We start from the raw sequence: 12,902 nt of genomic DNA on the forward strand, positions 1-12,902 counted from the left end.
ATTTCACATAAACTGGAAGTACTACATGTTAATATTTCACATAAACTGGAAGTACTACATGTTAATATTTCACACAAACTGGAAGTACTGCATCTTAATATTTCACATAAACTGGAAGTACTACATCTTAATATTTCACATAAACTGGAAGTACTACATCTTAATATTTCACATAAATCGGAAGTATTACATCTCAGTATTTCACATAAACTGCAAGTACTACATCTCAGTATTTCACATAAACTGCAAGTACTACATCTCAGTATTTCATATAAACTGTAAGTACTACATGTATTCTTACTTGTTTTACTTCTTTAGTAGCTTTTTATTGAAATACCTCCCTGTGGCTAAGCGATAAATCAATGGACTTGTAATGCTAAAAATTGAGTTTTGATACCCGTGGTGAGCAGAGCACAGATAGCCCATTGTGTAGCTTTGTGGTTCTAAATAAACAAATCTTATTGAAACTTTGTGAATTTGATTAATTAATATACTTTTTATGATACCTTGTGTTGATAAATTTAGAAGTTGTATTCATGTAAAAATTAGATAATTAATTATATATGTATCATGTAAATAAGCACTGTTAGTTCATACATAATTAAATGAAATTAAATAACTTATAAAGTATAGCTTGCTTGTTTTCAGCAATACAACAAATATTTTGAATTATTTTTTTTTTTCAGAATCATTTGGTCAGAATTTTCCAGAGGTAAGAAATTAACATTTCTTGAAAATATTTATAAACTTAAGGACCGTTGATTATGGTAAACTTTTTTTTATAAATACACCACATTATTATTTTTTTTTTTTTAGATTTGAACTTTTGTGTAATTCATGTTTTTTTTCTTGAGGTATTTTATTTTGATTAGTGATGTTTATACTTTCAAGTCATTCTTTAAGTCTGATTGTGTTTGTTTAACAAGGCTTATAGAGCAAATACACAATGAATATAATCATTTGACTTTGTGTTAGGTATAGCTTCCCATGTGATTGTTGGGGTTTCCAGTTTTGTTGTACATGCATGTTTCTGATCAGATCTGACTGAAAGAGCATCTCCTAGTAGTGTAGGGCAACACAATTAAGAATTATATAAGTTGACTAGTATTTAAGGGTAGTGATTCTAGCTTATTTTGGTAAATCAGTGAGTTTCATTTGCAAGGTAAAGTTAAATAATTCTGATAAAATAGGTGCAAACTGAATTATACAACAGTGGCTTCATGGGTTGAGAAAAATTAATAAGTGAAAAGTTAAGTCAGGCAGAATTAAAAGATATGGACATTTCAGTTTTTTAAATTGTTTCTTTAGAGATATTTAAGAATTTATTGTACACCTGTAATGATTCATTGATGTATCACAATACTTTGGTTTTGAGTTGCATATTGATACAGGAAACCTGAATTGGGTGAATCGTGGTATTGCTCCAAAATAGTCTGGCCCTTTTTTTTTGGCTCAAACTAAAACTGAATAATTCAGTCATTATATTCTGACTCTCCTCTCTTTCCAAAGAAGCCTACCAATCTTTAAGAAGTGAAATGTGGCATTTCTGGTCAATTTCTGTTTTTCTTTTGAAAGGCAGTTGTGTCACAAAGTATCATGTTATGACTCTAAGATCACAGTATGTATATCTTTTCATCATACGTCCGTCAGTGCACAGCTTTACTGTATTAACAACATGATTGTGTGATGATGAGAGACAAAAAGTATTTGAATGTATTACTAATTTATAGTTCCATCAAACACAAAATAATAAACAAAAACACCAGTTTATCTTCATCACAAAGCCTACTTACATCTGATGGCAACATATAGGACAAAAGTCTTTACAATTTATACTGTTATTAAGTTAATGTATTTGTGTTATTAAGAGAATGCAGTCAGGATTTTTGTAAACAATATTTATTTTTCCACAAAAGATTGTCATAAAGTTGAAAAAAAAGCTTGTTAAATAGAAACTTTTACACTGATTTTCAGGAGTTTGATGGAGCCTTAGACTGTATCAGTTTGGCTGTTACCTGTGCCTTCAACAAACGGGGGACTCTACTGGCTGTTGGTTGCAATGATGGCCGTGTTGTTATTTGGGATTTTCTAACAAGAGGAATAGCCAAAATAGTTAGTGCTCATGTCCATCCAGTTTGTTCTCTGAGGTCAGTACAAGTAAAGGTCATATAAGATAGTACTATATTTCCAAGAAGAACCAATAGTGAAACTACAATGTATATACTTAGATACCAAATTCTGATAAAAATAACATCTTGTTTGTTTACAACATGTACACGAAACATATAATTTTTCCATAGTTAGATATGAACAGTACATAAATAATTATTAAATAAAATATCTAGTTATATTAACTTGTGATTATAAGTAACTTTACCAGTGAATAAAGTTTACCTCTTTCAATAAAATCAAACTCTAAAGTAGAGTTTAGTATTTACAAATTAGTACTAAGACTGTAATGTTACATTAAACTTATTGCTACTAGTGAACAAAGAATTGCTAACTTTAAAAACTCTTTTAGTGCTACTTCATGTATCATTTGCATTATTATACACATTGATCTTGGTTACAGAATTATGAAGGAGTGAATTTAAATATGTGTAGTACTGCTTTAAATGTAAAACGTACTGTATATGATAAAGTAGCCAATGCATCTAAAACAGAACAGACTTATTTCCAAATTTGCAAACTGCCCAGTTGATTTGTGTGCCAAGTGTATAACTATATAAAATACCAGTTAAACCTGTGTTTACAACCACTAGACCATAATGATCAATTATTTATGGTCCAGATCACTATCCATTGCTAACAAAAAAGTTTTATATACTATCCACCTGTTCAATGTGACCAGCAAGTACTGTATTTTAGCCTTAATAATGAATGTTATCTTGTATATTGTCTATCAAATACATATTGCAGGCCTACTGACACCGTGTCAGACCCCAAATTCAGTTGAGCACATACAGAGTAAAGACAAATCAAAACACTAGTCTACAGTGTATGTTTGATTAAAAGAATACACCAAAATAGTGTAAAACAATGTAGGTGAAGAAAGCTCATGAAGCTATTCTCGTATGATTGTACATTTTCAACAATTTCTGCAAGTGTAGTCTGTATGAACAACAAAAATTCATACAAGGTAGTGTTCCAGTACTTGAATCTTCTTGTCTCTTGCTATGTGTACTGAAAAAAATTATTTAAGATTATTTGTTTAATCTGAATGAAATCTAGGCTATTTAGATGTGTAATGTGCAGCTGTTGTTACCAGTTGTAATTACAAGGTTATTTAGATGTGTAATGTGCAGCTGTTGTTACCAGTTGTAGTTACAAGGTTATTTATAACAACAGCTGCACATTACACATCCCAGTTGTAATTACAAGGTTATTTAGATGTGTAATGTGCAGCTGTTGTTACCAGTTGTAATTACAAGGTTATTTAGATGTGTAATGTGCAGCTGTTGTTACCAGTTGTAATTACAGATTGATGATTCTACACTGTGATGTGCATTTGCTATCCATAAATATTACAGCAATCATGAGCAAGTCAAATGTTAAAGTTTAATTATTGAACCTTCATGAGTTTTATCTATAGGTAACATAAATTGTGTATATTTTTTAAAAAACTTGTATAACTTGCATAAATATATACATAAAGAGGGTTTATAATGACTCATTATATTTGAATCCTTACAGACCTGACAAAGTTTACCTGCACATGAGTACTTGTTTCACATTAGACATTCTGATAATCTCAAAATTTGTCATGTTCGAAAAAGTCACAGAAATTGTTTGAATAGTATTTTTTAGTAATTTCAAGTGTATAATATTTATTTCTATAAAGGATTGACAAGATAATTGACTAAATTTCCGTATCAAAGTTATTGTTCAAGTAATATACTGCTGAAATACATAGAACCAATGGAATTGTTTGATGCCCATTTTTTAAATAAAATTATTAATTCTCTAGTGTAATTTTGAGCAGTAGGTGCACTTCTCCAGTTGCCACAGAGTTAAATTCTTGAAATTCTCTCTTCACAGACTGTACTATTTTGTGCTACCTCATGTTCACACAAGTTTCTTGATCTTTGGCCCTTGTATTTCAACCCCTCCCTAGTCCAGCTTGTGTTGTTTAGATATTTAACATGTCATAAATGAATGAATGTATGAATATGTTTTTTAATTGAAAATTAATTAGAACACTCAAGACTGTGGATTTGGCATTGCGGTAAATGATTAGGAAATTCTCGCATTTGGTTTTACTTTTTCAGTAGTAGGTTCTATTTTGCTATTTTTTGAAGAAGTAAAATACTGTGAAAACTCAAAATATTCAAATAGAATCATAATCTGTATGAAATTCTCTTACAGGTTTAACCAAAAATCTCTGTCAAAAGATAACATCCAAGTAGTATATATATCTCATTGAAATACATAGAAAAGTATTACATTTTTGGCACCAATATCAACTCCACAGAGTCAACAAAAACAAAATGGTGGACATGCTCATTTTGTAATGAAAGAGTATCGTTCTTTACGAAAAATATTTTTGCGTATCCAAATAAGATTATTATAAAAAATCATTTTATCTTGTTTGAATGCTTTTGATTTTTTCAGGCATATTGTGTATTTTTTTTATATGGTTAAATATTAATTAAATTTTGAAGTATTTGTTCAACAGCTGGAATCGTAGTGGACACAAGCTATTAAGTGCTTCAACAGACAACACCGTCTGTATATGGGATATCATGACTGGAGAGTCAGAATACAGATATCGCTTTCCATCCCCTATATTGAAAGTCCAGTTTAATCCACGGAGTGAGTAAGTAAATACGTTGATTTTTGACTTTAATGATCAAAATTGAAAAGTTAAGAGAAATCTCATTTGTATGCTTTAAAAATTTCAAAAGGTGAGAAGGCTTATATTTTAAGACCCCCGTTCATAAAAAACCAACCCAAATTTAGGAAAAAAGTCAGAGCCAAAAATCAGATTGGAAGCACCAGACTACGTAACTGTAATCCAATAATAGAATCCAAAAAAGCTTCTTCTTCTGATTGAAAAAATATACTAATAAATGAAATCTGTAAAATGCCTTGCCAGAAACATAAACATAGAAAGAAAGGAAGACTTCTTCACCTGTGGCATTTGTAGATGCTGCTTACCTTTGGATTCATGCTCGAATAAAGCAAATCATATAAATTGGAAGTGAAGAAATGATGCTGAAAGTGGAAAAAGAATAGTAATGAGAAGGACAAGTATCCTGAGAGGTCAAATTGAATTAGATTAGAAGAAAGCAAGGTGTATGATATTGATTCTGGAGAACATAGAAATGCTGAAGCCTCTAAAACCATTACTGCTATATTCATTGACTTGGGTATTACCAATCACACAGCTTTGGATATAGGTGGATATAAAGCTAATGCATTTCAAAGTGTCAGACAGAGGGCTGTTCATATATGCACAAATAACTGATAAGTTATTCCAACTTTTGTATCCGACTGATCCGTTTGAATTGAAGACATATTTTATTGACAGACTACAGTCTAATGAGAAATATATAACAGAACCCTTTTCCAAAAGCTTGTGCAAGCTATCATTTGTTGGATGCAGAAACATTTCCGTGGTTGTTCAAAGCATTTTTGGGAAATTCACTTGAACGACGTACATGCAAAAGGATGCTTGCCGATTAATTCAGTAGCATACCAGACCAACAAAAACAGCTTATACCCATTCAAAAGCACTCAATGGGAAAAGTGAAATTTTCATCCTTGAGAAAGACATTTGCTACTCTGAAGTGTGGAACAGATCTGCTAAAACACAATTATACTTTCCATGTGAACAGCCAGAGGATTGTAACAGCAATTACGTTCATTCAACAAAACCTTGAGGTAAAGCCTGGTCAAACAAGGAATGTAAGGATTGACAGCCATGTATTTTCAGATATGCCGGTTTATGAACATGGTGGATGGAGTATCGATAACCTTCACAAAGCGTATAAAAACTCCTTTGATAGCCATGAACAAGTTGGGGTGCATACATTTCACAATATTGTTAAGCTGGTTTGTCAACCTACTATATTCGATTAAGATATGTCAGTTCAGTATTTGAGTTCATGATGGCAAGATTAAGCAACATGAAGTATCCTGAAGGGATCGCTGCAAATGATAATCAAGCAAGTGTCGAGAAAATCTTACCAATATGGAAAGAAATAATGTTATTTCTGACATATGAGTACACACAAGCATTTGAGTTTATCGTCTATGACTAGACCCATTGCTGTACATTTGCACAAGGTGGATGATGTGATCATGTTTACAACCACAGCTATTGTGTTAAGTGTAGCAAATGCGTAAATGTTTCTGACACTTCGGTTAGGCCAATCTTGGTGCAGGCTGCCTCATTACTAGTGGATGATCTTGATACAACAAAGGAAGTAGAATCCATGTTAGCATCCATCCCGATTCTACAAAATACGACATTATGGTACATGGCCCATAGGCTTAGAGCAAAAGTTCAATTTGATGCGATCAACAAAGTTAAAGAAGAAATGAAGATTTATTCATCAATGATGCTTATTGTGCTTGACCATAAGCAGAAGGTGTTACTCATGAAGTAAAGGGAAGGTCAAGTGGAGTACTTTGGTATAAAGGGTATGTCATTGCTTGGTTCAATGAGGGTCAGATGGATGTGTAACAATGCAGGTGTTCCTGGATTTCAGTACAAATTTGTTGATTATGTGGTGGAAGGATACACAGGACAAGAAAACATACAAGTTGCAGCTGTACTGAAAGAGATGCTACAGGATGTTTGAACAAATTGTCTTGATATTGGTAGAGTAATTCTTCAAAGTGACAATGCTATGTGCTTTGCCTCACAGGACCTGATCCCATATACATACCATCTCAATGTTGGAATGCAGTCTTCCATTGATGGGCACATTCTCCATGTCGAGAAGTGGATTTATTCGGAGGCTTAAACTGGTAGAGGGAGATGGATACCTACTTTTCATATCTGAATTTGGCATTCAACTCATTTGTGGAAAACGGAAATGATATAACTATGAAATGGACATATACAAGGCCTTAACATTTAAAGATGGGATTGCAGGCACTACTGGAAAAGTACTTGATGTCAATCTGTTGAATGGTCCAATGTTAGTGAAAAAGTTCAAAGAAAAAACTGGAAATCGAAGTACACATGAGGTTCAATGGGAGGTTAATGCTGCTAAAATCATTTGCTCGTCCAATACGTCCAAGGCAGAAGTTGTAGCATCCAAGCTTAATGCGTGTGGAGCAAAGAACTGAATATTGAAGCGAGGTTGTCATTTACATCCCCCAAGGTACCATTATTTACACCTAATTGACGTACAAATTCTGAGTTGAATGAACAAGATCAAGTTGGGATTACTGCTGAATCACTAGCTATTAGCCAAGCTCTGTCTTTGGACCACTGTAATCTTCCTGAAGTGGATATAAGCAGTGTAGGAGGTGAAACTACTACACTTTGTCCAGAAGCATTGTCAGAAAGGTAGGCATGCTATCCAAGGAATACAAAAGATGAAATGACCAGGGAGTGTGTGGAAAAGTTAATTGAGTTATATGACACGGGAAAAAGAAACAAAAGTTGGAAAATGTCCGCCAATAAAGCTCATCAGATTCTGATGAATTCAGTCCTTCTAGGAAATTGGCAAGATAGATTTCGTGTCATCGTTTCCAAGATAAAGGCATTCTTTTCTTTAACTCCAGCTAAAATGAGGGTATTGATTGACAGTGATAGTACAATTCTCCAAGACATAGTGGATGAAGCTGAACGTTCATATTTGCAGGAAGAAATTGCTGTATCTTCTGCCTCACTTATTGACTTGGATATCCAAACAGATTAACTTAGTCCTCGTGAACAGCAAAATTTACATACAGCTGTATCTTTTTTCATACTTCACGGATTTCAAATCAGAAAAACAATTCTGATTAGTAGTGTCAACTAGTTTATTTCTACCAATCAGCACCTTCTGGGACATAATATTTAAAAATTTGGTGCGCCGTTTGGAGGGGTCGGTTTTTCGTGACCAGGGATTTTAAAATATAAGTTTGATAATTTTAAAAGGGCACTGGCATTTTTTTTAAAATGTAAATTTAAAATTTGAATAAGTTTTCTAGTAAATATCACAAAGAACAACTGTATTAAACACACTTATTCTTACCAGATCTTGTAGGCATTATTAAATATTTGAAGAGTATTATTATTATTCAAGAACATTTTTATACATATTGTTTACAGTTTTTCTTTTAGGATGACACTTAAAGTAAGACATAAAATTAAAAAAAATTATCTGCTTATGATATTTTTATATAGTTTTAATATGTATGAATTTATAGGTAAATTTGAAAAATACTTTTTATATCACTAACAAAATTGACTTCAGTATATGAAACTCATTATGTTTGCTTTTATTTGTGTTATCTTATCTATGTACATTCATGTAGAAAGTGTTTTAATTTTTAATAGTATTTGTAGTGTCCCCTGCTGGCTCAGAGGTAAGTCTGAGGGCTTATTATGCTAAAATTGTGTATAAATACTCATGGTGGGCAGATCGGAGATAACTCAAAGTATAGCTTTGTGTTTAATAACAAATAAACAAGTATTCTGATATCTACATAACTAGAAACCTTGCATTGTAATAGTATGTGTTGGTATATTTTATAATTGTTTTGTCAGAAGTTGTTTTCCTCATGCTCATTAGAAATGATCATGCTTTTTTTTATATTAAATTAGTATGGTTAGCTCCATGTTGTAAATTATTTCTTATCTGATTGTTTTGAACAGATGGTTTTTACGTTTTCAATAATAATGGTATATTGTTGCTATTTAAAATTGCTTTCTAGGAACATGTTTCTGGTTTGTCCAATGAAACATGCTGCTGTTCTGGTCAGTGTTGAGGGAAGTCATTCAGTTGTACCTTTGGATGATGAGGTAAACAGCTGCTCTGTTCTGAGTTTCAATAGTTTGAAAAGTTATGAAATTCATATTTTTGTCTCTTTTTAATTTACTTTTTAAAACAGTCTGCTTAAATGCAATAATTCAGCAAAGCATGAACCATTTGAAGCTGAAAGTGTGACTGTCTAGTTACATTTCATTATTTTCTATTCTTAGTTAATCCAATTACTAAGTTATAAATAATGTGTAATATAAACTTATGAAATTAGGTCAACAACTGGCTAACTTATTGAAATAATTAATGCTAAGTTTTCTGAAAAATGTTTTTAACTTCTCATTACTATATGTTATAATACAAATAGTAAAAATGTGTTTACATGTATTCAAGATTTCTAAGTTTTCAGAAGTTAAGATGCTACATATGGTTATTATTGTAGAAAGAGTGTCTTTAATTCAGGAACATGGAGTTTTAAAGATGATTTAGTTTAAGAGTTATGTACATCTGTGTGTATGTGTAACAACTTGTATTTAAATTTCACACAATTTTGTTAAATATGGCCACTGTGAAAAGAAAGAAACCAGCAAGTACTAACTATCTAAGTATAATAATTTTCAAATACATACACACACACACACACATATATATATATATATATATAAATAGTCTCTACTTTGAGCTTAAAAGAATCATATAACTTGATTAAGTTTCTTATAATTTTTTATGTCCCAAATTTTTGTTGTGAGACAGTGTATTGAAAAAAACATTAAAAACACTTCCTTTCTTAGAACTTATAATTGTTTTTGTTGATCAGAATGTTTCATTTTATGTATTCAGTCAATTTCAACTTAATTGATTTTTGTTAGCATACTTCTTTTGATATTTTGTTTCAATTATTGCAGTAGTCACCACTTCCAGCTATAAATAAATAAAAGGCATCAAATCACACTAGATAACACTAGTTACAATAATCTTGGCCGAAATCAATTTGTCTAACAAATATAGTTTATTTTCAATAAATAATGTTTTGTTATTTATGTGTATTGTTTGAATGTGATAAGCTTGATAATAATTTTAATATAATGTCTTGTCATAGAAGATTTATATAGCTTTCAAACAAATGTAATTTAAGATGAAAACATTTTCAGGAATGAATAAAATATTTAAAGAAACTATAAAGAATTTCCAGGTCTGTGATTTATTCCTAAGTCTTCCAGAATTCCCATTAGATTTAAATGCTCTTTTCAGTAGGAGCTATGACTTTTCACTTTCACATGAATTCATAAATTACTTTTCACCACTTTGTTCACTTTACATTGATATAATTTGCTCTAATATTATATAAAATGTTACCAAATTAAAACAATATGATTTATAAAATATTTTTGCATTCAGAATTTTGAAATCTGTTATGCAGGTGTGCACTCCGCATCTAAATGGCGTATGTTGGTCTTGAAAGGGTTAATGCTGGAGTCAAAGCACAATAAATTTAACATTGATATACAATGTACATGTACTTAAGATATTACTGTCAGATAAACCCAAACTTTTAACTATTTGTTTTTACTAACATTTATTAAAAAGTATTTTTTTAATTTTTATTTTTACATGTGTTTTATTTTTAAAAAAATTGATTTTTCATAATTTTGGTATATTTTTTGTTAAATGCTGTTATTGAACTTTATAAAATTGTTTTTTATTTCCTTTTGTAGATTTTTAATAAAGTAATATCTATGTATGTTTTTGCAGTCTGATGTCAATATAGTTGCTGCTTTTGATAGACGTGGAAAGTATGTTTACACTGGAAATGCCAAGGGAAAGGTATTTATCCCTGCTATTTGGCCTCAGAATTTTAATTTAGCTGATAATTTAGATGCAAGTTCCCAACGTTTCTGAATTCCATTATTATTTATCAAATTATGTTGTTTAATAAATTCACATATTTATAGTATGGTAAGGAGTATATGTACAGGTTTTTATGGGTTTGTTTTTTGGTCAGTCAGTCAGTTGTTCCTTTGATATCGCAGGTAAAAGATGTAGGAAAAATTCATAAAATGTTTGTGTAGTGAATTGTTTTATGAGAGAAGTGGTTTTACTGATTTTCAAGTGTTTCATTATTGTTCCAACATGTATTCTTTTAGTACATGTAAATTGTAACATCCATAACTTGCAGAAAAATCTTTATTAATGTTATCAAAAAATAGAATTCTTTCATATACTGCTAGAATGCTTTATGTAAAATGTTTTTGTGTTTTTGTACAGTCAGCTGCAACATTCTGTAAATTTTTATTGCACATTTTTATTGAGTAATTAGAGTACTTTTAGACACACTGAAATTTGAGGCTGAGCTGATCATAAAAAAAAAATGAGTAGGCTCCATTCATTGTTGGCATTTCTGTTGATTCATGTGTATTATTTTCTTTGATTTTTAGTTGTGTCTAAAACCTGCTATTGATTTCACATAGATCCTTGTTTTATCGGTTGACAACTTGGAATTGGCTGCATCATTTCGAGTTACAACAGGTACTTCCAACACAACGGCTATCAAATCCATTGAATTTGCCAGGCGTGGGGAGTAAGTAAATACATGTTTAGATAATGTTTATTGCTATTTTTTTAACTATACGTACTGCATATTTTAATCTTGCTTAAAGACTGTATTTGGTTTGAATATTTTTACTAGTAGTTAGAAGTAAAAAACATTTCAAATTTTTTTTTACGATGAAATGTTAACAGAAAACTGCAGTTGTGAAGCATTTAATCAACATCATCTCTTACTTATCAGATGGTAACTGAAAAGTGATATTGTATGAAATCACATAAGCAGCTATTGTTAAACGTATTGGAACAACATACTCCCAGTCAGTGATGTTTCTATCACCACTGAATTTACTTGTAAATCTTACAGGGCACAGTAGCTTAAGATCTAGGAACATTAACAGCTTCCAAGAACAATCAGTTTGAGTGAAGATGCCCCATGAAAACGACCGTCAAATACGTAACGATTGTTAGATGTGGTATGAAAGTTTCAGACATTGTGTATTATGGTCAGAAAGAAATAATACTCAGCTTTGTAACCATATCAGTGAAAAAACACTACTTTCACCACAGTTTAATTTCTTAAACAGTGTAAAAAATAATATATTCTGAGAATCTGCTGGAATTAAATTTGATTCATAAATTAACCATTTTTGCAAGATACGTGTATATATTAATTAAAAATGATTTTAGGTGTTTCGTCAGTTACAATTGGGCTTAGATGTGTGCCATATAAATGATCTATTTCAACTTTATTTTTGTTTCCGTTATTTTGTTTGGAAAGAGGAAATTCTGTTGCACTCAAGTTTTAAATAATGTAAAGATCCTTGAAATAAAGATTGTACAGAAGGATAAGTGGATGTGACATAAATGCATATTTTACCAGTTGACAGTCAACAGTGAAGAGTTCATTTTTGTGATAAATTTTTATCATTAAAATAGTTTGTAGTACGATAATGGTTTACATTTTTAGTTGACTTAAAACCAATGTGGTATCTAGTGTTTTAAGAATTTTCTCATTCTTTTCTTTAAAATAATCTTAATGTGTGATTTGGATAAGCAACACTACTTATCTGGGCATTTTATAAGCTCTTAATCTAAACATACCATAAAGATTATACATTATGGTCAAGCTTTTAGACTGTAATGTAGGTTGATAAAATTATTAAGTACCAGTAGAGACCCGCAAAACATTTCCGGCCAAATTAGTATCTTTATCGTAACAGTACTTCTTTAAATATAACATTTCTAGCACAATACAAACGAATTGTAATTGTAGACAACGAAATGTGTAAATCCACTTGTATATAGGCTGTACTTTATAAAACTTTAACTTTTGTTAGGCCTAAGTTCGATAAAAAGATAAATTGGCACTGTAACCTGTGTACGTTTTTTTACTTTAGTTTAGTTTGGACTAAAGTTTACTGTACTTAATAC

General features: G+C 30.9%; 1 protein-coding gene across 1 annotated transcript in view; it reads left to right on the forward strand.

Annotated features, from left to right (window-relative positions):
• Window positions 1-12,902, forward strand: part of LOC106458079 (retinoblastoma-binding protein 5 homolog) — a 35,474-nt gene that overhangs the window by 3,625 nt on the left and 18,947 nt on the right. The window contains exons 2-7 of the mRNA XM_013917534.2: window positions 687-712; window positions 1,975-2,147; window positions 4,676-4,816; window positions 8,878-8,965; window positions 10,677-10,748; window positions 11,393-11,502. Of these exons, the coding sequence (XP_013772988.2) occupies window positions 687-712; window positions 1,975-2,147; window positions 4,676-4,816; window positions 8,878-8,965; window positions 10,677-10,748; window positions 11,393-11,502 (610 nt within the window). The remainder of the gene's footprint in view (window positions 1-686; window positions 713-1,974; window positions 2,148-4,675; window positions 4,817-8,877; window positions 8,966-10,676; window positions 10,749-11,392; window positions 11,503-12,902) is intronic.

Source organism: Limulus polyphemus, unplaced genomic scaffold (genome assembly GCF_000517525.1).
Source record: "Limulus polyphemus unplaced genomic scaffold, Limulus_polyphemus-2.1.2 Scaffold414, whole genome shotgun sequence".
Lineage (NCBI taxonomy): Eukaryota > Metazoa > Arthropoda > Merostomata > Xiphosura > Limulidae > Limulus > Limulus polyphemus.